This window comes from Poecilia formosa, unplaced genomic scaffold (genome assembly GCF_000485575.1).
Source record: "Poecilia formosa unplaced genomic scaffold, Poecilia_formosa-5.1.2 Scaffold138, whole genome shotgun sequence".
NCBI lineage: Eukaryota > Metazoa > Chordata > Actinopteri > Cyprinodontiformes > Poeciliidae > Poecilia > Poecilia formosa.
In genome coordinates, this window is record NW_006800077.1 from 743535 (window position 1) to 770261 (window position 26727).

The 26727-nt window shown below is 39.1% G+C and overlaps 1 protein-coding gene across 1 annotated transcript in view; it reads left to right on the forward strand.

Moving 5' to 3' along the window:
- Positions 1 to 26727, forward strand: part of clcn2b (chloride channel, voltage-sensitive 2b) — a 149998-nt gene that overhangs the window by 39734 nt on the left and 83537 nt on the right. Inside the window, exons 3-7 of the mRNA XM_016676632.1 lie at positions 4646 to 4696; positions 19348 to 19479; positions 20349 to 20477; positions 23929 to 24062; positions 24932 to 25009. Coding sequence (XP_016532118.1) covers positions 4646 to 4696; positions 19348 to 19479; positions 20349 to 20477; positions 23929 to 24062; positions 24932 to 25009 — 524 coding nt within the window. The remainder of the gene's footprint in view (positions 1 to 4645; positions 4697 to 19347; positions 19480 to 20348; positions 20478 to 23928; positions 24063 to 24931; positions 25010 to 26727) is intronic.

Below are 26727 nucleotides of genomic sequence, written 5' to 3' on the forward strand. Positions count from 1 at the left end.
AAATTTTTCCCTGGTTAATTTAAAGCACAAATAATGAAGCATTTCGTTGTGTTATTAAGTGAAAGGTTTCCCTTGAAACAGTCTAGCCTCATTAAACCCGGCAGTAACTCTGAGATGCAAAGCTGAATGATTTTCATCCCCCTCAATGCCTCCATTTGGAGAGCATAAAGAGGAAAACAAGTGCCGCAGGAGTGAGCATATGGTATTTCACCAACTGTTGGCTGTTCAACCAGCCGGTGCAGTCTGTGGGGAAAGGCTTGTTGCTGTGTGAGTATTGGTCAGCAGGGGGCGGCGTTGAACTTTACAGCACTGCATTGTGACGGAGGCAGCAGGTGGAGGAGCCCTGGCAGAGATGAAAAGTGGACTTCATGGAGGAAGTGGGATCCTGGCAGGGCTTCTCTTCCTCTGCGGATGAGTATTTTATTTGTGTGTGTCTGAGTGTAATCTCTGGGCATTCAGGAGCATCCTGTCAGCTTTCCTGTTCACACTACATCAATGGATCCTTCACAAATACTGTATATGAATTTAGATATTAGTCTACATTTTGGGAAGACATTAATCTTAAAGGAATGACAGTATCTATCTGAGAAAATCTTTCAGTTTGAAAATCAGATGTGACTTTTTTGTACTTTTGTTCTAAAAGTGGAAGGCATGAAATTCTGAAGCTGCCAGAAAAAATAGGTCCGTACACAAAATCATTTCTAGTGTGCAGCCATAAAATGTAACTGACCGTGACGCCACAATTGAAATCCCAGGTAAGCTTTCTTTAGTCTTGGTGAGAGGATTATACTTGCCAGGACAAATCCACATCAGCTTCAATTTGTTTTCTTTCTTGTAAAAGAGAAGGTGCCACTAAAATCAGTTGGTCAAGGTCCTGAGGTTTTAAGGCATGATGATCTTTAACAAAAATATGGATTCAAGGTACAACTGTGCTAAATTAAACCTTGAACAAAAAAAGTGCCACATGATCTAAGATATTTTAAAGCAGAAAAACAACTATTCTTTCTGTTGCTTAAATAACACTGTTTTTCAGTAACCTTAATGTTATTTACACAACAGTGGTTCCCATACCTCTGCTTCTGACCCCAAAGTAGCTGTAGGCAAAGACACAAGACAAATAATTGTAGTATATTAAATAGCTGTAAAGAATTGTCTGCGGCAATTGGGTAAAACTGATGAAAGGATAAATTTTGTGACAATAAAACCATTTGAAAATAGTAAAGGTTGTCAATTAAAATGAAGATTCAGTTTTTTAATAAGACTGTACTAATATTTGAGAATAAAAAATGTTTGCAATACTTCAAAGTTGTTTTGATATATAATACAATCCAGTTCAGCTGTTGGAATATCTTTTCCTCTCCTCAGAGGGAATCCTGCAACACAAAGTCTGAACGAAATGTCTGCTTGTGTGCAGCTAATTTTTCTCCTGCACCAGTGGTGTTTAAATTTGGCTTTAAGTTGTTTGTGGCAAGTTAAGATGTTAAAAATGCTGACAAACCTTCGCTTCGGTCCTTTTTTCTTCCTCCATTGACTTTGTAATTGAATAAGGAACTTCAGTACTCCTTAAAAAGCAAACATTAAAAAGTGACACCAAAACAAACCAGGTGGACTTCCAGCTACCACTAAAGTTGCACACCAGACTGTAACTTTGCCCACTTAGCTCTGTACCATGACACCCGTACTATTAAGTCAATTAATAGCAGCAACAGTTGATATAGTGATCAAAATGTGTTGATTTCAAGAAGCTGAACATATTATTTAGCAAGCAATAATGACCTTTGGGAGTCAATGATCTAGTTGTGTTTATTGGTTTTATATTTGATTCATAGATGTAAGCAAGAATATAGAATAAACATTCACTGAGTTAAATTGTACAAAGTAAAATATTTTGGGATGAACTCTGGGAGTCCAATAAGCTCATACTTATTATGCATATGCACAATGCATAATTTATGCATAATTTGTTAGGCTATCTTTTGCAACCACCTGCTTTCTGGACGGATTGCTTGTAGTTTTGTCAGCTGTAGTTGTAAAACGATTTGTCTTCATAAGAGTGATAGGTAGCGCTCCTGCAGGTACCATGTCGAGACTGCAAGGATCCTGGAGGACTCAAAACATTTCCAAAGAGCCAAAGTGTTCTTTCCTGTAAGTTAAAGCTTTCTTTTATTTAACTGGCTTATCTTGACAGCAGAAACCAGCAGATTCTGCATTAAAAAAAACAACAAACTTCTAGACAACTGTCTTTTTCCCCCCCTTAATGTTCATTCCTTTGTCCGCATTGCTGCAGAGAGAATCATTTGTAAGCATGTGAGAGTCTACATGATGAATCCTTTCTCAGGCTTGTTGTTCACTGTCCCCCTCTTCCATGCCCAGCCTCCCAGGGGCAACACACTCTAACACACGGTGTTAGCAGCTGTGTCCATGAGGTGATAAAATCCACACAGCTGCCGTTTCGTTTTCTGTCCCTTGACTCGTTCCTTCTCTCACTTTCAATCCACCTTGCACTGATATGTCATATAATTGGCTCCAAGATGACACGCACACACGTTTCGCCTCAACAGGTGTGATGTCAGCAGGAGCTCAGCATGGCACCACATGTTGCCATGGTGACCAGCAGGCACCTAGCGACCAATGGCGCTCACATGCTTTCGTGTTCATCCATCTCTCTTTTTTTTTTGTCCTTGTTGTCTTTTCGCCTTCATCACTTTCTTGTAGTTGTTGCTTTGTTCCTGTTCGTGTTCCTTCACCTATCCTTCTTTGATAATGATAGGAACTGGATGAAAATGTCAGGCCAGAAAACCACCTGATGAAACGCCTGGGTACAGACATTTTTCAAAGGACACACACATGCAGCCAGAGCTAACCAGTGAGACTTCAGAGTTCTCTTCTAGAGAACGCTTACACACCACAATCTAATAAACCAAACGATGTGTTAGCAGCAATTGTTTCATAAAACTCAAGATCAACATAAACAGAAATGAATGTACCAGTGGAAATTGTGGGAGGTGTAAGGATTCTGATGAAGATGCTTGTAACACTGTGTGTCTTATCTTGTAGACCTGGCATTCCACTTAAAAAAAATTAAAAAAAATCCACCTTTCAAGAACATACCAGTGGCAGCTAAAGCTCGACAAAAATTTCTTACAAATATCTGAGAATGGCCCAAAAAGAAAAATGTAGTGTTCCAGGCAAAGTGTAGACTGCAGTGTGATTGAAATGTTGTGGTGAAAGTTTTAAAGAGAAACTAATGTCAGCAAACATCAATGAACTGAAGCGGAACCTCTGATCAAGTTGTTCCTAAAAACACCTTTGAGTTACTGCTGCTGAAGCTATTGAATGGTGGTGTGTACTGTATCACAAGCTTTGTTTTTGTTTAGTAAAGCATAAAAGGGAAGAATACAGTTGTTCTTTTGTGTGCTTAAGACTAGAAAAACTGCAAGAACCCTTTTTATTTTTTAATAGGAGGTAGGAGTGTAACGATAGATATTCATGCAGACTGTGTCCGGCGTAGTCAGTTTAGGTTCAGTGCACGCATGTATCAAATAATAACAACAGAACACAGGCAGAATGTTTATCTGCAACAATAAGTTCACAAAGCTACAATCCATCATAGAGGCAGTTCAGCTGTTAGAATTGTGCTCCACCAGAAAAAAACAGAATTGAATTACTCTCCTGAAACAACATCAGGGTGAATGGAAAAACTGAAACCAGAGCCTGTCCACAACTCACTTTCCCCCCATACCTTACTAATTTGTTTCCAGACTGGGCTGAAAGGTGCAAACTTTTTACCCTTTTCATTTATTTTGTCATATTTGTGATGCCGGAGGGAGACGTAGTCTGAGTCTCCTATTTTAAGTCCTCATACATTAGATTTACAAGTAATAGGTTTGGTGTATTTTACATCAATAATAATTACGTTGTGATGGACTGGAGCACAGCCAGCCTCTAGAGGGTGATCAAAACAGCTTTCACATTTATTCATGTATTTGTTCAGGTATTCACAAAAATAACATTGATTGCATGATTTTTCTATTACTTCAGTATTTGTATAAGTGCTCCAGTTACTTGCAAAATCATTCATACATCTGGCACTTGCATTAAACCAAAAATATGAATGTTTTGTTCATTTGTTTTATGATGGGCCAACACATTTCCAATTTGGAATATGTGGCAAGACTTAAACATTTCTTCTCATATTCTTTCTATTTAATCTAACCACACTTGAGCAATTTTCCACCAAAACACCTACTGGTGTATTTGCTGTGAAGCACAATTCCAAGAATATTGACTTAGAAGTGCTGAATACCAAAGCATGCCACATTTACAGGTTTTTGTCAATAAAAAGCGTATGCATGTCCCTTTCTTTCAACCTCACAATTATGCATCACAAGGACACCAATGATAACATTATCTCTTGCCCCTGTTCTCCCCACATTGCCCCATCACTCTTTTCTGTTACCTTGTTCATTTGTTAAACTGCTGCATGTGAACAGGGCCTACATCCATCACAAAGTAATGACATTATGTACTTAACTTTTTTTCCTGCAGTGATAAAATGAAAAATGGAGTCTTGGAAAGAGGAAAAAATGCACATACCCAAGCTGTGCATTGTGAAACAATTTCATATGGTCTGTTTGTTCTCCAGGGTCAGGCTACCCGTATGTTCTGGAGGCCCCAGCCCAGGATTTTATCTCTGGTAAACAAACAACAAAATGCAATACCCCCAGGCTGCCTTCATCAACTAAAATCAAACCCTCAATTTCACCTCTCCATTACTGCAGCTGCAGTTCTACTTCGTCGATAATATGTACTAAATGGTCATTATGCGTTTCTGCACTGCTATAATGCTTTCAAACAGTTTCCAGTGCTTTGTGACGTCTTAATCCCCCCCACCATTAATAACAGAAAAAGCTCTGCAGAATCAAACTCCAGTGATTGTCTCAGAGTAATAAAGTTTCAAAACAGCTTTGTGAAACACACAACATTATACACTTACAACTTCTGGCTTCTTATTAATAAACAACCAACAGAAAAATACCCCAGTGTGCTTAACATTGCTATTTTGCTGTGTCAGTAAAGACTAATCAGCCTGGCCTTATTACTGCTCGCCTCCAGCCCTAATGTGTAGTCAGAAACAATATCTTGATATAGATGTGTGTGTTTGTGCATTTGTTTTTATTACCATGGGGGTCCCGAGCATGGGAGCACACCAACATAGAGGGGCCCGGTTGTGTTGTGGGGCCCAAAATGCTGTACCCCACATGGGAAACCACTCTAAAGCAGCGTGGGATGCTCTCCTAACATGCCTCATGCTTTTTTTTTCCCACTTGGCCCACTTGGTAGTAAAAACTAGAAAAGTGGGGACCCCCTGNCTGTATCACAAGCTTTGTTTTTGTTTAGTAAAGCATAAAAGGGAAGAATACAGTTGTTCTTTTGTGTGCTTAAGACTAGAAAAACTGCAAGAACCGTTTCTTGTTTTTAAATAGGAGGTAGGAGTGTAACAATAGATATTCATGCATATTGTAAACTTTAGTCAGTTTGGTTCAGTGCACGCATGTATCAAATAATAATAACACCTGAACATAGGCAGAACGTTTATCTGCAACACCAAGTCCTCAAAGCTAGATTGTTTTGCAACTTTAAAAGTGACACCAGAAAAAACAGAATTGAATTACTCTCCTGAAACAACATCAGGGTGAATGGAAACACTGATACTGAAGAATAATCAGTGAAAGTCCAAATCCAACTGCCTACATTAATCAACCAGTCCAGAACACTGGGTAGAATACAGCTGTGCTTTTATGATTCATTAAGTACATCTGATTGTTAAATGTTTGTATGGTCTTATTAAAAAAGATTAATAATAAAAAAGCTTAATTCCAGTTTGATCTAAAATGGCAACTTTTTGTTTCTGTTGATTGAAACATACTGAACTGTGACTTTGAAACTGAAGTATGTAGCAAGCTCTTTTCTTGATAGAGGGTTTCCTGTTTCATGACTGTGACAGTAGATCAAAAATAAAGTTGATTGTTTTGTGTTCATTTTAAGCCAGATGTTCTGTATTCATTTTTACCCATTTGATTAAAAAAAATTCCCACATGAAAGACCTTGTGGTTTATTAAGTCATAGCTCTGATAAATGTCAAATGTGCCACAGTGCATGGGACAATTTTCCTTGTTTTGCATGAGTGGCATTTAGTTGATTATCTGGTCTTGAAATATTAACCTGACCTGTGATTGAAGAACACATTTAGCTCCGCCATGTGTATTCAATGAGTTTTTCTGCACTATGCAGAAGCCACGTGTGTCCTGTCGATGGGCGCATGTTTGTTGTGCTCCATGCTGACGCATGGCGGGGGTGTTCAAGTGTCATTCACATTGAGGCGCCAGCCAAGTCCAGGAAACAGGACATGTGACACTCGCATACACGCGGAGTTGGTGGAACTTTCACTTTAATATATCAAGTAACCAAGGAGACCAGACCTGCTCAATATTTGATCCTCTGCCACTCGAGCTGTGTCTGTGTGTGTGTGTGTGCGTGCGTGTGTGCGTGAGCTCTTGAGCTGCTATTACATTGCCTTTACTATGCAGGTTATGACCCAGGTCCAGCTGGTTTGTCAGTCCACTGAAAAGTTGCTGACTGCTACGCTAACTCACATTTATTATTACCATCTTAAGGATGGCATAGGTATTGAATATTGCACTCATTACAGCCAGGACTAATCACATGGAGACGTCATGTGAAACTAAAAAAAAAAACAAAAAACAAAAAAAAAAAACACTAGCTCTGTGCTACTGGATTGAGGTAACATTTGTTGGTGTGGAAGCTCTTACTAAAGGAAAGGGTCATAGATGAGGCTTAAATGGATCCACTACTTGAACATATTGGCCTAAATATATTGTAATTTTCCTAATAACCGAAAAAGTTGTCGTTTGTGAAACATAAAATGCATAATTATAAATAGTAAAAATGTTAATTCTTATTGTATTTTTAACTGGGATCGTTATTTATTTTTACCTGTGGATGGCATGCCAGGTACATTGTAGTGAACTCAAGCCTTTAAAAAAACAATGTGAGACATCAAGGTGATGGAGACGGCCTACAAAACGTTTAGATTACGGCAAAATGCCTCAAAGTTTTTATGTGGCATTATACATGTGTAGTGTATTGTTTTTACTTCTGAAATAAATGTTTCTCCAATGAATATCTTTTGTTATAACTAATTATGGATCTCTTTTAAAACTCAGTTGTAAGAAGGGTTGGCAAATATTCTCATGGCTTGTTTATTTTTCACAATAAACTTGTGTTCAAAATGTCTGTTTGGTCATGATAAAAATTAGGAGACTACACACAGCCTATTTTTTTATTTAGTATTAGTTTTAAAAGCACTGAAAAATTCAAATAACCCAACAATAACTGGGTTAAAAAAGAACTAGATTTTTCTGTAAAATATAATTAAAACACAACTTCTGGTGAGGAACAAATTTGAACACTCCCACGCATTTTAAATGGTTGAAAATACACACAAGTTTGTACTCAAATTTAGTTTTTTTTTTCTCCTCCTTGATGAAGTGAGACCAAGGTCATGAAAGAACTGTCTGGGGCCTTTAGAGAGACGATTGTATCAGTTTAGTCTTGTGATTTAAAGAGGACTAAAATAATAATAAATCAACCATTCAGCTATGTGAAAAATAGTCAACAAGAAGAGAAACAACTGCCAACATGGCCAAGGCTGAATGTCCAAGCAAGTTCACTCTGAAAGCAGACCACAAGTGGGGAATGGTTAGATTGCTGGGAAAACATTCTGTTGGACAATCAAAATCTCAGTTTCCTCAAAGGCGGTTGTGTTTAGGCATTCTGCAGGAAACCTATCCTGATTACATTACATAGTGCTGCAAACAACATTTTGACTCTGACTTTCAACATATATAATCTTCTGATGGTGTAATGAGAGGTTAGACCATCCATCCCAACAGCCATCACCAGAGAGAGTCACTGGGTCGCCAAAGTCATTGAGTTTCTAAAGCCACTGGGAGCTGTTTTAAAGAATAATGCTGCACCCTGGTCGAATTCCTCACAGTCTGTCGAAACACTCTGAAAAATGCAGGACTCTGAGGGTGAATAATGAGGGAGAGTGGGTAAGAAGGAGCATGCAGCCATGAGGAAGGGTGGTGTATGGATTGTTCCTTTAACTTAATAATAAAATGGTGAAGGAATAATTGATTTCAAGTTTAACCACATTAATTTAGCTTTTAGAGCAACTTCTGGAAAATTTTTTTGTATCATGGTGTTGAGCTCAAACTGCAGCATTACCCAGTCCAACAGTTGGCAGGAGTTACAGTGAAAACAAATTAATGCCTTGATGAAGTGCAGTTTGGGCCACAGATCAGAGGGACTGCAGTTTTCCAATGTGGCGCTGAGGTTACTGTAAATCACTTACCTCATTGCTGTTGATGGGCTTTACTGCAGCTGCTACCATAAAGAGTAGAGTTTTATTAATCCCATGATTAATTTTTATGTGTTTGGATTGTGATATCAGCACATGCTTTATACAGAGCAGCTCCTCGTCGTAAAACTGAGACTTATTTGTCAAAGGCCGTAAAAGAACTTAGCTGTTACTTTGTTGCTAACTTTTTAAAGTCTAGTTTCAAACTTGTTTTATCTGTTGTATGCCTCATTTCGTAACCTTTCCCTGCTAATCTGATTTGTTGTGTTAAATCTTTGTTTCATCTTCCTGATCCCAGTAATCTTAATCTCACTTTGGGTCTTTTTACAACCTCTCTGACCTCTCCTTCACTTTTTGTTTGCACTTACCACTCAGCTCTCTTCACTTCCGTCTTGGATGACAATCCATCAGTTTTTCTTATCCCTCGTCTTAGGCTGTGTGCAAACGGAAGCATAAGGGTTACTGTGCGCCTTCCGCTCCATCCATTTGAGCCTCATGTTTTGAGTTATTACTCTCTAATCCTCAGTGAGACCAGAGCCTGTCCACAACTCACTTTCCCCCCATACCTTACTGATTTGTTTCCAAGCTGGGCTGAAAGGTGCAAACTTTTTACCCTTTTCATTTATTTTGTCATATTTGTGATGCCAGAGGGGGATGTAGTCTGAGTCTCTTATTTGAAGTCCTCATACATTAGATTTACAAGTAATAGGTTTGATGTATTTTGCATCAATAATAACTGTGTTGTGACGATCTGATATTGTGATGAACTGGAGCACAGCCAGCCTCTAGAGGGTGATCAAAACAGCTTTCACATTTATTCATGTATTTGTTCAGGTATTCACAAAAATAACATTGATTGCATGATTTTTCTAATACTTCAGTATTTGTATAAGTGCTCCAGTTACTTGCAAAATCATTCATACATCTGGAACTTGCATTAAACCAAAAATATGAATGTTTTGTTAATTTGTTTTATGATGGGCCAACACATTTCCAATTTGGAATATGTGGCAAGACTTAAACATTTCTTTTCATATTCTTTCTATTTAATCTAACCACGCTTGTGCAATTTTCCACCAAAGCACTTACTGGTGTATTTGCTGTGAAGCACAATTCCAAGAATATTGACTTAGAAGTGCTGAATACCAAAGCATGCCACATTTACAGGTTTTTGTCAATAAAAAGGGAATGCATGTCCCTTTCTTTCAACCTCACAATTATGCATCACAAGGACACCAATGATAACATTATCTCTTGCCCCTGTTCTCCCCACATTGCCCCATCTCTCTTTTCTGTTACCTTGTTCATTTGTTAAACTGCTGCATGTGAACAGGGCCTACATCCATCACAAAGTAATGACATTATGTACTTAACTTTTTTTCCTGCAGTGATAAAATGAAAAATGGAGTCTTGGAAAGAGGAAAAAATGCACATACCCAAGCTGTGCATTGTGAAACAATTTCATATGGCCTGTTTGTTCTCCAGGGTCAGGCTACCCGTATGTTCTGGAGGCCCCAGCCCAGGATTTTATCTCTGGTAAACAAACAACAAAATGTATTACCCCAGGCAGCCTTCATCAACTAAAATCAAACCCTCAATTTCACCTCTCCATTACTGCAGCTGCAGTTCTACTTCGTCAATAATATGTACTAAATGGTCATTATGCGTTTCTGCACTGCTGTAATGCTTTCAGTTTCCAGTGCTTTGTGACGTCTTAATCCCCCCCACCATTAATAACAGAAAAAGCTCTGCAGACTCAAACTCCAGTGATTGTCTCAGTGCAATAAAGTTTCAAAACAGCTTTGTGAAACACACAACATTATACACTTACAACTTCTGGCTTCTTATTAATAAACAACCAACGGAAAAATACCCCAGTGTGCTTAACTTTGCTATTTTGTGCTGTGTCAGTAAAGACTAACTCCACCAGCCTGGCCTTATTACTGCTCGCCTCCAGCCTAATGTGTAGTCGGAAACAATGTCTTGATATAGATGTGTGTGTGTGTGTGTGTGTGTGTGTGTGTGTGTGTGTGTGTGTGTGTGCGTTTGTTTGTAATACCTTGTGGGGACGATTTTCCTGACATATACTACGTTGTGGGGACCAGTCGCTCCTCGTGGGGACCTGAGCCTGGTCCCCACGAGGGGAAACCCTGTTTTTGGGTCAGGGGTCAGAGTTAGGGCTAAGGTATGAATTGAGTTTTGCATAGGGTTAGGGATGTAATGGATAGGGATAGGGATGTAGTGGTTAGGGTTAGGATAAGAGTAAGGTTTAGGCTGTAGAAATGAATGGAAGTCAATGGAAAGTCCCTCTTTCCATTGACAAACATATGTGATGATTGTCTGTATAAGAAAGGGGAACTGAATACTTCTGGTTAGGCTTTGCAGTAAACTAAGTCAATGGCTTGTCTCTGCAGCCTTTGTGAAATTGGTCGTTCTCCATAAATTATATATTTTTTTTTACATTTTGTTTCGTTATAGCCACAAACCTCAGTGTATTTTATTGGAATTTAAATGTCAGATTAACACAAAGTAGTACATTTTTATGAAGATGAAGATGTCTAAAACTTCAGGTGTGCCTTTGTTTTCAGCCTAACTGACTCTGTACTTTGCTAAATCAGCTTTCTAGAGAAAACCAGTGGAAGGTTTTCTGGAGTATGTCTCAATCAGCTTTGCAGGTCTTGAGGCAAATTTTTGCTTATACTTCTTTTTAAAAAAAAAATAAAATAACTTGACCAGAGTCAGATTGAATTGGGGCATCTGTGCACATCAGTTTTCAAATTTTATTCAGATCCTCAATTCGGTTTTAAAATGGATCTAATAGAAGTCCAGTTTTTTTTAAATTCAGCATTGTAGACCTGAATGTAAGTTTTGGGCCATTGTCTTGCTGGTGGGTGAATCTCTGGGGTTTGTGGTTTTACCTTCCCAATGTTTGAGCAATGATCTGCATGTCCAGCATTTGTGTGTTTTCTTTTTTCCCTCCTTGTATTAGTTTTGTTTAGATCATCGTATATGTGGTGCAGTTTGTAAATTCAAATGTGTTTTTATTTTATTCTTTTATGTATGAGCAAAGAGAACATGGTGAATACATAGGCTCTGCATTTTTCTGTCACTTTTGAAAGATGGTGCAGATAGTGGGTGTGCCGTAGCTTTGCTCTGAGGCTTGGTACGGTAGGTTGTAAAAGTGTAAATCAGCACACTTCAATGTCTGCAGTGGGCTGCAGAACAAAGTGCTGAGTCTGCAATAGAGAGTGTGTGTGTGTTTGTGATGAGAAGGTGGGGCAAGAAAAGGGCAAACTATAGCGAAATAGAAAGCTGGAAAAATGAATGCATGCAAAGCTGTAATGAAAGCATGATTTGAAATGGAAAGAGGTGTAAAAGTTAACACAGGAAATGGAAGTAAAGAGATGAGTGGAGGAGTTGATTTCAGAAGTCTGGAGAGGAGATTGATGAAATGAATGGCGATGAAATGAGGGGCAGAAGAGAGAGAATGAAAAAAGAATTGGGGAGAGTCTGTAATCCATCCTGTGAGTTTTGGTTTGAAGTGCAGGAAATGAAACAACTTCTTCATTTTTGATCTCGCTGAAAGTGTCATACTCACAAGAGGGAGATTAGCAATTGTTTAATTATTCAAGCTACACTTACACAAATCTGCCCACATTTGCATAGTTAAAAAATCTCAAGTACTCCATGGAGTTTCCTTCTGACATCAGGAAGGAAAATGTCAGTTTTCCAATTGTTGGAATACTGTTTTAATACAATTTCTAAATGACTGAGTCATTTAGTCCTTAGTGTAAAATAGCAACCATACATGGAGAAACATGTTGGAGCATCACCTATCTGCACTCCATCAAGATTAGCTGCAAATCCATCTGTTGCACGCTCAAATAAACTACAAAAAACCCAAGAGCTCCATCTCAGACTCAACGACCCTTGATGAATGTGATGAATGTGAAAGATTATGGGAAGACTGATCATATATGGCTTGTTGGCTAGATTTCTGGGAGACAAGTTGACAGATTATAGATTTTAATGTATTGGTCCAAGATGCATTTTTTCACACTAAGAACACAGACTTGTATTGATGCCACCGGACCAGGGCTGAGCCAGCATGAACTCTTCTGTAAATCAGTTTACTCTTCTCTAAGTTCCTATCTTGTACAAGACAATGAACTCCAATTACAGTAAATGGCAAATAGCTTGCATTTGTACAGCACTTTACTGAAGAGTGCTCTACGTTCACATTCTGTTTGCAGCAGCAAGAGTGAGTTTGTTTCAGTGATTCATCTTCTAATCATAACAACTTGAAAACTGTAAATTAAAATAACTGCAAACATGCAATAAAATTAATTGGCAACTGCATATAGTTGATCTGTGCCTTTTTACTTTCTAGTTATTGATCTTTAGTAAATCACCACCCCTGGAGAGAAGGCAGCCTCAGAAATCAAAGGGTCAGGGTGAAGATGGTTGTTATAGTCATTTTCGTAGACTTGGAGGAGACAGAAGAAAAGTGACTTCATGGAAAGATGGAAAAAAGACCCTAATGCATTCATTAAGGGTGGTGTAAGGGCCATTGTATTGATTTTGTGTTTATGTGGGACTGACGGTTAAAAATTAATCAATGACTTAAAGGAAATTCAGAGCTCCAGCTCTGAATGTAAAAAGAAACTGAGATGCAGTAATGAGTCGTATTAAGCCCCTTTATTCATATACCCCTTCATCAAAACAAGTGTAACAAAATACCTTCAGAAGTAACCTAATTAGTAAATAGAGACCATCTGTTTGCAGTTAAATCTTTGTACTTTAAGAGTTTGAAAAGTTCAAGCAGATACCTGGAAACAGATTATGGCTTAACTGCAAACACACAAAGACTTGACTGCTAACCTAAACCGACAGACCTCCATTTTATAGTTATTGAAGCACATTGGTCATGAGCTATGTAGGATTAATGGGGTGATTACAAATAACTGTAACAATGCTCAAGGCCTAGTTTGGTCAACTAAAATAATATTTCCATAGTTCGGATCACTCCCAAAGTACATTGCCCAATTGTTTAACTGATAATGGCATCCACAACCTTGACAACAAATTCATTGATCAGTTCCTGTTATCTGCTGTAAATCTCAGCTTTAAGTTGGTTGTATTGCTCAGCAGCCAAGGACATTCAAATTAAGCTTACTTTATTGCGTTTTATAAACATTCGCACACTGCACACAAAGATCAATAACACTGCAGCTGCATGTGGGCAACAATTTAATGTGAAATAGCAGAGTAGCACTCTACTGGTGCTGTGCTTATTGCTCTTTTTGTTTGGAGACAGGATAATTGTGCTCATCAATAGTTGAATCAATTTGTAATCAAACTCCATTCCTAAGCATTAATTTTGTCCTACTTGACAGACATGAAATGTCAATGTGGTAGACTCTGAGATGTTAAAGGACATAAATAAAACTTTGAGCGAACACAGGCTAGAAAACCTTTCTAAAGTTTACGTCATATTTTAACAGCCGCCTATGGCAAAAGAGGGAGAAAATTCTTTATTCAAAGTAATATTTGAAGGTTTTAAAGTATTTATGTTCTGCAGTACAATCACCACTAAATCATTAATCGATTTTTAGGAGACGAGGCCTCTCAGCTGTTGTTACTCTGTGTGATTAATCCTTTATTGAGATATGCCTCATAAGCATTATTTATTGAATATCTGTGAACGTAGCAAACTTTCTCTGGTTTGAAGACATTATGGTACAGTTTCAGACTATAACCGCTGTAACATTAACGGTTGGACCAGCAGGTTTTCATGCTGACTGTGTCATCTCTGCCATCACCTCAGAAGTGATTGAATAGAAAAACATCTCAAAGCCACATTTCCTCCAGTGCAACAAACTTGTATTTTTGGAGACAGATTTTTCTCATGAGAGTATAAGTCACAAAAGCAAATATTAATCATTACAAGTATTAAAAATTCAAAGTTATGCAGAAGTGTTAAGGCGCTCCTTAACAAGCAAAATGAAGGAAACTTCGATTATAGCATTTGGTGTTTAGCATGTGATAATCCTCCTTTAATGAGATTTTGGATCCAGAGCAGAAACTGTTTACTTCTTGAAAGCATCTTTAATATGTATTGCAAGGCATTAGTCATCCTTGCTCTGCTTAAGCTTTAAATTGAGGAAAGACGACCTGGTTTGGTACGTAGGTTTAATGTTGCCCTCCTATAGACGACTTAAACACACACCCTAAAGCCTGCAATTAAGAAAGGACACCCAAGCTGTTTATGTATCATAATAAGGTGGCGGATTTGTCCCTGCCTCCGGTCTGGTGGTGCATGTGTGTCCGTGCAGACACACCATTCCACCTCATTAAGCAGACATTGTTCTGCAGCCATAAGACTGGTGCCACAACAGTCGTTACTCGGCGAGTGATTGAGCGCGAGACGAGACGCTTTGGCTGCTCGCTGGGGGCCGACGCAGTGGCTGCTACAGAACATTTACATAAGCATCCCCTCCCTTTTCATCTTATTAGCATAGAGAACACATCAACACGAAAGAGGGAGCGGAGGAGGAATGGATAGAGGGATTAATGAATAGACGAGTCGGGAGAACGAGATGGGAGAGATGGAGATGTTACAGTTGCAGGGTTCACAGGAATGACGATGGTCTCATTAAGTAGCAGAACAAAAATTTACAGATTCATATTTGTTTTTGTATCTTTATTTCTCTGAGGACATTTCTTTGTTGTCCTTAGGGACCAATTTGTTTCGTAAGCTCTTTCCATTATTTAGTAATCTCCATTCTTGTTTATTTATTTTTTCCCCTGTTCTGCATTGACTCGCTTACAGAATTAGTTTATTTTTCACTGAAATTGCATTGATTCTTTGCTTTATTTAGGATGAGCTAGGTCTGGAGGAATCTTTAAAGAGGCAAACTCTCTGAACCAATCTGGGTTCTTGTAGCAAGAGCTTTTATAGAATACTTACAAACCAATCCATGCTTGTCATTTCTAAAATCTCATTCAAATCTTTATGTTGAGCTGCTACTGTTTATTGGAACACGAAGACCGTATGATGTAAATTTTGTCATCCGTAGCGACCCACTAGGCACATCTAGAATCGTGTGGAGCTTAGATGTTTTTGAGCATGCGGGTTTTGCAGACGACAGAAACGGCTGGTCAGATCATGAGCAGAAAAAGACAAAAAATACATGCAGAAGAGATCTACTTTTTAAAATTTTAAGCAAGCGTACAAAAAATGATACATTCTGAACATTCTGATGAGATCTTTGGCTTTCTTCTTTTGCTTGTGGACATTTTATTAGCATCACATTATCTTCCCCGATAAGGCTGCAGTAAAAAACTATTTATTTTTGAGTGAAACACAGATGTGCTCAAAAATGATCTGAATAGAAGTGCATGTTTATCCATGAGCACTAGGCAATCCAAACTTCTTTTAGTTTTGCAGCTCTTTTATTTTGAACTGCTTCTTCTTTTTTTACTTGTACTTGGTTAATTTAAAATCTGATGCAACTCGGAAAGGACAATATTTGTAAAAATCCTGAAGATAATTTGACAATTTATGAAAAATCTTTAACTTATGTGTGTGCGTGTGTGTGTGTGTGCGTGCGTGTGCTTGCGTGGGTGTGTGTGCGCGTGTGCACGTGTGAGTATATTGGCGCCAAGCATCAGTTTCAGTTGAATCCATCCTGTATCAGTCAGCATTGGCATTTAAAACTCAAATGATCCAAACGGTGGCGTTTGTCTATCTATGCTCCTCCTGATCTAATTAAGCAGGTGGTTTTAAACACAGCGAGCCGTTTCTAATTGAATCTCTGCCTCATGCATGAAGCTCCATAATGAATGTGGAGCCACATAGACACGAAGAGGGAGCATGCCTCATTGCCATGACCGAGCAAAATTGGTGTATTAATGGTCAGCCTTTTAGGCCTTTTACACCCTTAGAAGGCTGTCACCTTGCATAATACATGAAGGGCTGATTTGAATAATTGGGTTTTCAGTGGAAGCAGTAATGAGGAATCTGCACCGGTAGTGTTGGTCTTCAGAGGTGTGTGTTCACTCTGCTTTTCTATTCTCCTCATTTTCACAGTAAAATCAAAGCAGAATGGGACCAGTGTTGGTTTCCAAAATGGTTTTGTTCTGCCTAAAGGTCATGCAAACGCAGTCTGCTGTTGTTGCAAAGACCTATTGTAGGTGCAGATGTTTACATGCCGCATTAAATAAAGATAAATCATTAGCAATTGTTTGATTGGAGATGTTTCAGTCCAGCCATAGTTTTTTAATTTGACAAAAAAATATATAGACGGGAGTGACGTAGGCCGCTCTCTAGTGCAGTTCCCTAATGTCAGATAGAGGAGCTTGATGCATTGTGTATCCAAGGCAACCTAAATTAGTCTCAGCAGGTTTGTGGGCACTATGTCTCTTGGTGAGGAGAGATTGAGCAAGTGCACATGTAAGACTAAAAAAGGAAAAGAAGGAAGGAGTGCAGAGAAAGGAAAGACAGCATAAAAGAGGAGTTAAGAGTTTCAAATCAGACCTGCAAGAGAAAGAGAAGGAGATGTGGAGCTTAGAAGCCAAGCCAGAGGTTGAATGTGATTAAAAGATGGATGAAGGGATCGGGGGAGGATACATGGGATGACTCTGGCAATAAGAGTAACTGGGAAGGAGCATGCTGCTTATTGCATGCCATGAAGAATAAAGGCAGCAACTAGTCTGTAGGACCGCTGTGATTCTGTGCCTGTGCGGAAAAGCCATCAAGGACCGTAAGCTAATGAATTTAAACATCCAAACAGCCCAAATTACACTTGATGTTGTAAAGGCACATAGACACTCTGCCCAGAAGCACAAGGAAGTCATGCCTGCATGTGTGCATGCTGACACACACACGCACACACACACACGCGCACACACACACACGCACACACACTATTCTTACATTGACTGGATGACAGAAGGGGTGTAGGAACACAGACGGCCCGTGGGTGAGATGACGCACAAGTGTGCACACATGCACTCACATAACACATAAAGCTAAATATACTCATGTACAAGGCCTGTTCCTCTGATCTGTCACAAAATTGGAGATGGAGTGATGGAAAGCACAGGCAAAACTCTGTGATAGTGGAAGCGTTTTTAACAGCTTTTGCCTCAGTTCACAGCTCATGGTGTTAATTGGAGAATGTGTGCATGTGGTTTTCTTTCCAATCCCTGCAGTATCAGCCCATTCACCCCTTCAACGGCTGTATTTTCCCTTCTCTACCATCAGAATGACTGCATGCACAGGACCTTCAAATGTTTTTTTATGCTGTTTTTTTTTTATTAACTTCTGATTAATAAAAAAAAAAAAAAATTATTTTCTGATTTACACTCAGAAAATAAGAAAACATTCCTTAAAAATTATTTATACATTTCAAAATGGGGCATCCTATGGTGCTTCAGTCATTTCCTTCAGCAAGTTAGGACCGCCACAAACAGAACAAAGAAGAACTCTGACGGAGTCCAATCTGCACTGGAACCACGTCCAACTTTCTGACAGAATATGGTCACGATTCTTAGTTTGGTTATGCAAGATCAAAATGGTCCTTTAAAAATATCAAATATGTCCGGGTGCCGAGCAGCAGGCCTTCTTAAGGCTTGTGGACCGGAGAACCAAGCTCCCATGACAACCCCAGCAGCTCCGCAAAGAGTTTGAAGTTCCCCAGATTGGACAAGAAAATAATCACCATTCATTAATGAAAGCTCTTCTCTTTGTTAAATGAAACAAATGAACAGCAAGGTTTATTTGGTTATTTTGCATCGCTTAATAACAGAGTTGCACAATCAATTCATTGTCATCATAATTTCCATGCAAGCAGTATCCCCACAAAGGATTACTAATTTAATGCATAAAACTGATGTTGATGATATTGGCTGAGGTGCTAACCCCTGAGAGGAGAGGTGCTGATCAGAATGATGTTCAATTTTCACCAAGAACATCATCATTTAGTGTTTTTTCATTGTGGTGTGCAGTTTTGCTGCATCCTTTGCATTTGACTGAATGAATGCACCATGAATGTTATTATAGGAAAGTAACAAGATGGTAAAAGTCCAGTTTGTTAGAATCAAATTGACTTTTTATCTTATCTGATTGAAAAGCATTGACAAAAGCATTAAAATTTTCCATTCATGATCACAGAGCAAATGGTTGCAGAGTAGTGGCATTTAAGCAGAGTTCTTTGGCTCAGAGAGAAAAAGGAGCGATAGCTGTAATAAATTATGAATACTGCTGCACTCACACTATTGATTTTGCTATCTTCTTCTTCTGAGGGGAGTATGAAGGTTCTTTTTTTCTTTAGATAAGTGAAAACCTGCTAAAAGATGCGGCAACATTTTTCTAAATGTCATGTTTTTTCCCTGCCGTGGAGAAATGTATAAATCCTACTGTGTGAGCACATGCTAATGAGACTGCTCCATTTCACAATCAAGCTAATGTTCAGCTCCAGCAATTGGTCATGATTAGTATTTCTGTTATACATTGTACCAGAACTGAGTTAGTTGGGTGCAGCATATTTAACTGTCTTAACTGTCTTAAACCATCAAGCCTGGCAAAAATGCTCACACTCCTTGAACTTTTCACATTTTGTCAGGCCACAAGCACATTCTTAGCTTTATATGGTGGAAAACTAACTAATCATGGAAATATGCATGACCAGCAGGGAGGTCAGGTAATGTCTGCCTGATGAATACAAACTAATTCTTCATCAGTTCAGTACACAGCTGTTTTTAACACTCCAAATGCAGGTACAGTTTGACTTAGTTTTTGGGAATGTGCTTTTCAATATCAACTAATTCCTGGACTGAAACACGGCTCTCATCTGGGTAATGCCCCTCAACTAACATGTTCTGTTGTCTTCCTGCAGGTTGCACAGTTCGCTGCCAAAAATTCCTGATCTCACTAGTCAGAGAGGAATGGATCTTCCTGATCCTGCTTGGACTGGTAACAGGCATCATCAGCTGGGTGGTAGACATCGGCATTGCTCTCTGCCTAAAAGGTGAGGGAGTAGAGGAGGCTTTTATCAGCAAAATGCTCTACTTGTCGTATTTAAAGTTCTTGTTAAACTCGAATGTCTGTGATCAATATGTTGAGGCTTGACAACCAATTTGAAAGACTTAGATTTTACTTTTTGCCTAATAGAGAACAATTTCAGGCCTGCCAACACAAGTCATCTTCACTTTGGAATATGTTGCAAGCCTCTCACTTTATTGCTGAGTAAGTAACAGGAGTAGTCTTAAGGGTGATGGAAATTAGTGTCTGGATCACTTTGAATAAGGCAGTCTCTCACCTGGATCAAAACTCATATCCATCATGGTTACGTGATGTGAAATAAAGAGTTTGTAGAATATTGTAGTTACTCTGGAGCCTTTTCAAAACCCAATGGAAGTTGATGCCTAGGATAAGAATGTACTGATAAATGTGATTGGGCGTATCTTGTTGTGATACTGCATCATAGGATAAGTTCATAAAAGATAAACCCGATAAAATTAGGAGAAGTCAAAGGTAAGTGAGCAGAAATATTCGATTAGTCATAAACGTCAGGATGGATAATGGGAGGTTTATGTGGATAAACACTAGAAAATGAGGTAAGATTGTAGACCTAGTTTGAAATCTAACAGGATATTATCTAATTAAAATGAACTTCTAAATTAAGTAAAGGTAAAATAAACTAACAGAGATCTGTTTGTTTATGGTTGGTGCTGAACTGGATTCAACCTGCTTGTTGTTAAGTAAACCAATAGGCCTGTTTCTCCCACACAGTCTAACCCTGCATGAATATAGAACCTCCCTCCTGTGTCTGTGCTGCTGCTCTGATTTTGTTGTTTTTTACACACCTGTTGGCTTTACCTATGTATGTTTCAACAGCACAGAAGTGGATGTATGGTAGTCTGGACAGTAACGTGTTCCTGCAGTACCTGGCCTGGGTCGCCTGCCCTGTGGTCCTTATCACCTTATCTGCCGGCTTCATACAGATCCTCGCTCCCCAGGGTGTTGGTATGACACACACACAGACGGACACACAAACAAGACAGGACGGCTGTTCAGGCCTTTCAAAACAGAAACACACAATGCATTTATTTACCACTATTTGAAGGTGTAGCTTTTCTTCTTATTACATTTATATTTGACCAAAACGTCACAAGTCAATCAGTTTTAAGACTTTGAAACTTTTCCAGTCATGATGAAATTTTTTTTAAACCAAGAACTTTGTGTAGAAGCTGGATTGTATTGTTAGTTTTCTGTCATTTACAGAGAGAGTAAAAGAGAAAAACACCTCCACGAACATTTGGATAGATGTCCCTTAGGAAGTTGGATCATTGAGCATTATGTTGCCATCAACTAGCAACCATTTGAGACTCTTATTAGAAATGGCAAATCCCATGAGTCCTCATCTTTTCAGACTAGAATTAATGGATGTCTTAGATTATGCTCCTTTTGAAACATCCATGAATTTGGAATTAGCCTTCAGTCATTGTTTCCTCAGCTCTGAACAGTGCAGCAGTACCACTGGCAATGATGCTGTCCCTCAGCATAATGCTGCCCCCTCCTTATTGTTAGAAGTATTTTTTGTGGTTGCAGATGCATCCTTTGCAGCAAGTGATCACACATAGCACTAGAAAAATGCTAAGTTTAATTCAAACGGAATTGAATTATTTATTTATTAGCATATTTTAATGTTTTTCTGGTATTGAATGAAAGGGCTTCAGTAGTTAAATGAAAAATTTGCAGAATGTGCCAATTATTTTTAGATGATTAAATGATAATTGCAGCCTAAAGACAGTTTTTTTTAAATGAATAAAGCAAGTCTTTTTAAAATAAATCAGATTTTTTTGTTGTGTATTAATGAAAGCATTGTTAAAATGCATTATTGAGCTTTTTTTTAACATTAATATTCACAATGACGGAACTGGAAACCTCTGACCAGAAAGTAAAAACCTTCTCTCAGTAAACCTCACATTCCTTCCCTAGATAGCCCTCTCTGTTTCTCTACAAGTTTGGGAAAGAACAGTAAATCCCCCATTAGTGTCCTGAATACAATACATCAGTACTCCCTGGCATTGAGGTTTGGTTTATTTGAATGCAGCGCAGCACAGTATGTAAGTACACTCCGGCAGGTAAGGAGGAGACTTGACTGTCGCTAACAGAGGCTAAACTAATGGGTGCACTCCTAAAAGTCTGAAGGCTTATCCAGCACAAATTTGGTCAGTTTTTTTCCTCCACTCCTCTGTAGAGGAATACACGGATGGGAGAGTGGAGCCAGAGGTATAAATATGTTGTCAAAAGACTCCTAAATCAAAGCTGGTGAGCTAGAGAGACCCATTCTTTTCTCAAGCTCAGTCGCATTGACTGAAGCGTGTCTGAACAGTTTCAGGTCTCGTCTCAGACTTCGGTCTGGACTTTGACTCCAAAGTTATGCATTCATTTGTATGGGTCAGGTTTGTGTTTGTAGTGTGACAACCACAAACTAATGATGGGTCCCAGTCACCCTAACAGCCCACTTCAGGGTTTCCTCCAGTGTATTATAAGCCTGGCGGCCCGCCATGCTTTATTATCCCCGCCGCCAGGCTAAGTGTTAATTGTTTACGTTTCTAGGAAAATTAAGAGAAAAGAAAAGAAAACAAATATCTTTTTTTTGTTTTGTTTTTTTTAAAGCCAGGCTGCAAGCGTCTCTTTTGCTCTTAGCATTTCACTAGCTGAGCAGATTTAACCTTAAGGATAGGTTTATAATAGATAGGTTTATAGTTTATGCATTTAGACCCGACAGCGCGTGGACCAATCACACAGCTGGTGCCTCTGCGCTTTGCCTCTGCGCTTTGCCTCTGCGCTTTGCCTCGCGCGCTGCCGCTGCTTTACCTCAGCGGAATCGCGCGTGCATCCTTTCACTCAAACTGGAGACAGGCTGAGTGACCTGTATGGATATTTACATCGACTTACTGCAAGGAATTATGATCCTTTGGAGAACTCTAGGTAAGAGTTTTAAAACTTGCCGCGTTAGCTCTGGTTGCGCAGCTCAATGTGAACCATAGGAATAAGTTGTAGCGAATTCAGAGGCGCGTTGTGGAGCGGTGAGAATGATTTATCTTTGTGAACAAAAAATTATATGCAGTGTTTACATCTCAACACGCTGTCCAGCATGTGGCTCTGTGTCTGTCTTCCCTGTAAAGTTTATGTCTGTGGTCCCGTTTGGCCGGAGCGTTTGTGGATAACGAGCAGCGCTAACCTCATCATACAGGTTCAGCCCGGTGAGGAGCTTTAACGCTCTCCTCGGAGTCACATTTAACGCTGATTTTATATTATTTTATTATTATTTTTAGTATTATTTTTCCTGTTACACGATGCATCAAACCATATCAAATGCGTTGTCTAGTTAGAGTTAATACACGCGGCCGCACGGAGATCTGAGAAACTCGTGACCGTCAGACACGGTCGAGTCACATAGACTCGACCAACCAGAATAGTTTCTGTGACGATTAAAAACTCAACAGACACGAAATGGAAGAGCTACTAAAGCCACATTAGCAGCATTGAATTAAATCTCCTGCTTGTTGCGCATCTCTGCGTAGTGCAGCAGATTACCTCATCATGCAGCGCCGGTCCAAGGCTCCATGAGGCCTTGAGCAGAATTTGATTTAGGGGCCCCTTTTGTTGCTAAAAATATCAGCACCTCTAACAGCTTCTGTGTTAGATTTAGTGAAATATGGGAGAAGGGAGTAGTTTAATTGGCCAGCCTAAAAAGCAATAAGTTATCATCGCAGTTTACTAAATTGGATTTGTAAATTCAAAGATTAAACTCACAGCATCAGATTGTTGCTATGGTAACAAAACAATCTAACTATGAATATTGTTCTTTGAAGTTTTACAAAGTAAACTTGCCAGCTCTTTAAAATCTTGTATTTAAATATTAAACAATTTAAAATAATTAAATGTATGTATGCCTAAACAATTGAATAAAATTTAACAGCATTGATAATCTCAATAAACAAATGTTAACATTTGTATCTGTGGTCTGTTTTAATATATTAGCATTTATGGGGCCCCTGAAGCTCTTGGGGGCCTGATGGAGCCGCTGACTTAATTTGGATTAAACAGAAGTGCAAATTTGTTGTTTTTAGACTAGTTGTGGGTTTAAATAGCATTTCACTGGAGATTTTTTCCCGTAACAGAATTGCACAGTAATACTTTTACATTTCCTGTCAACTTAACATCTTTTAATACAAAACACGGTGGACCACCGGTGGGCCGCCTCGACGCCCTGACCACTGGGCTTAGCAAGTTTTCTGGGGGAAACTCTGCACTTCCAGCGACCCTGGCATGTTGCCTTGATAAATGAAGAAAACGTGTTAGAAATGTGTTAATATTCTGCAGTTCTGTCATAAATATTTAAAGTCATGAATCAGCTCTGACTGAAATGTCAGCTGCTCATCACTCGTCTTCTGTTCTGCAGGTTCAGGCATTCCTGAGATGAAGACCATCCTGCGAGGGGTGGTGCTGAAGGAGTTTCTCACTTTCAAAATGTTAGTGGCCAAAGTCATTGGTCTGATCTCCGTCCTGGGCAGTGGCATGCCGCTGGGCAAGGAGGTAACACACACACGCGCACACACCCATGCACACACACACACGCAGCAGCACCAATAATCATCCCACACCCTCCCATAATGCCTGCATCAATTTGTGATTCGAACACAAACAGGCCAATGAACAACGTAGGGACAGCACACACTGACCCACACTGCACAAGCTGGCAACTTTGCGAATCACTGACTCACTCGTTGCAGTGCACGACTTGTAGGTCTAAAGGCCGCTCTTACTCATGTTGAGGAATGTACAGCTGCAGCTTTATAGTTATTCAGAATTATTCATATGTGCAGTTATGGATTTGCATTTGCATTTCAGGAATACACATATCCACTGTTAAAAAAATGGCTCATCAGAAATCTTTATTCCCTCACGTAAAGACAAATATTAAATCTTCATCAGGACTATGCATTGACTTCCATTCATTTCTATGAATCACCCTAAACCTGAAATCAATTTACACCTTAGTCCTAAACCTACTCTGTAACCCAGCAACGGTACTTCTTCTTATGAGGCCCCATAATAAGTAGTGGGTCCTCACAATGTAGTATTTGTTGGAAAAATGGACCTTACAAGGTGAGAAATGCTAAAACACACATGTACACAGAAACCCCTGAGGGTCTTTTGCTTACGCACCACTGCAGCAGCATCTGTAGTTTTGATTCAGCACGGACCTCTTCCTCCTCTTTATCTGTGCTCCCCCTTCTAGTTCTCTCACTTTTAATCCCTTCAGTTACGCTTTGAATGGTTTTTTTTCAAAAAACCCCCGCAAGCCCGCAAAAGGGAACTAGAGTAAATGGGGAGGGGGAGTAAAGTGGTGCTTAACCTGAAGTGATTACGTCTGTCTCACGACTTCTGTTTCCTCCTGTCAGAGTCCCTTTGTGCACATCGGCAGTTTGTGTGCTGTTCAGCTCAGCAACTTTATGTCTCTGTTTGGAGGAACCTATGAGGTGAGTTACACAGATTTTGGTATGACTCATAAGGATTCACTGTTCCCCATTTCTGCTCAGTTAATTTCAGTCTATTTCACAGATGGCACTAGCAATATTAGGATGTTTACTTTGCTGTTACTCCTTGCAATGTTATCCATACCACTCAAACCTGTTTCACATTTTATCTCATTTTATTTCTTTGTATTTTATTAAGGTTTACAAATAAAAACCACTAATTAGTGCATATTTGTGAAATAGAAGGATAAAATATACACAGGTTTTTAAAAATATTTACAAATGAAATGCTTAAAAATTCAGAATGGATTAACTTTTAGCCCTCCTTAGTTTGATATTCAACAACCCAGGGGTTTGATGAATTCTGAGAAGTTCTGTGAAATCGTCCAGTAACTTAGAAAGGACCAGCACTGAGGGTATTGTTGGATGTTGGACAGAGCCCCTTAAGTATCTACTTCATTCAGTCTCCATATCCAAGGACTTGGGGGAAGGTGAGGTCATTACAGACGTCATCCAGAAAGTTAAACACTCACCAGAAATTAGGCACCACATTTGGACTATAGTCCAAAAAAACTCTGAAAAAAGGTGTTCTGTTCAGGTGGGACCAAAATTAAATGCTTTAGCCTCCATGCAAAAAGTTATTTGTGGAGGGAAAAACACTCCATCACCCTGAACTCAGCATCACATCAGTGAAACATGGTGGCAGAAGTATCATGTTGCGGAGAAACTTGTCTTTAGAAGGAACAGAGATGCTGTTCAGAACTGACCATACAGGATGATCTAATTAAAAATCTAGAGGCTGTGAAGGACTGGAGATTGGGGCAGAGATTCATTTTTCAGTGGGACTACAACCATAAACGAAGCTGAAATGTAACAGCTTAGTTTCAGGTGTTGGGGTAGGCCAGTTAAACTCCAGATGTAAGACCAACTAAGAATCTGCAGCAGGATTTGAGATTCAAAAAGTTCCTTTGTCCAGTCTGACTGACCTTGATCTACTTAGAAAAGAAGAACAGGTCAACATTTCTGTCTCTTTCTTACTATTTGCTCTTGGTCACATAATATGTCAGTAAAATACATTGACATTGATGGTTATAATGTAAAATAGGAAGAGATTCAAGGAGGGTGACTAGATCCACAAGACACTGTGGTTTTATGTAGTTGCATAAAATAAAAATTATTAAGGTTTTTTTCTGAGACTCAAAATGTTGATTTTCTCCCCTTCTCTCATATTCTCCAATATCTTTTACACAATGTTAACATCCATCAATAGCTTATTTTATAAATGTTTAATTTCCCTTTATTTGTCAACAAGCTGCACAGTTTTCAACAACTTTGTGTTTCAATAGGGTTGGAGTTTTATCCATTGGGAGAGCAGTGTGGGATCTTACAGAAAGCAGAGTTTCTCTCTGACTCTCATCTTTCCTTGTAATGAGATGTTAGCAGTGCTCTTTGGGGAATGAACTGTGGGAGAAATTGGAGGGTTTGAAAGCAGCACTTCGGGCAGTTCAGTTAAAAACTTCCTCCCCGATGCATCTATTGTCACAAAAATCACAACAGTTCTGGAAAGAGTTTTTCCAGCTCTGTGCTCTCCTGGTTTACAGGTATGGCTGCGCTACAGTTGTAAAAATACTGCCATTTATAAGCATGGAACCCAAAAAGGCAATATTATCTTTTCTATGCTTCTTTTTAATGTTGCCTTGGTATTGTGTTTACATAACTAT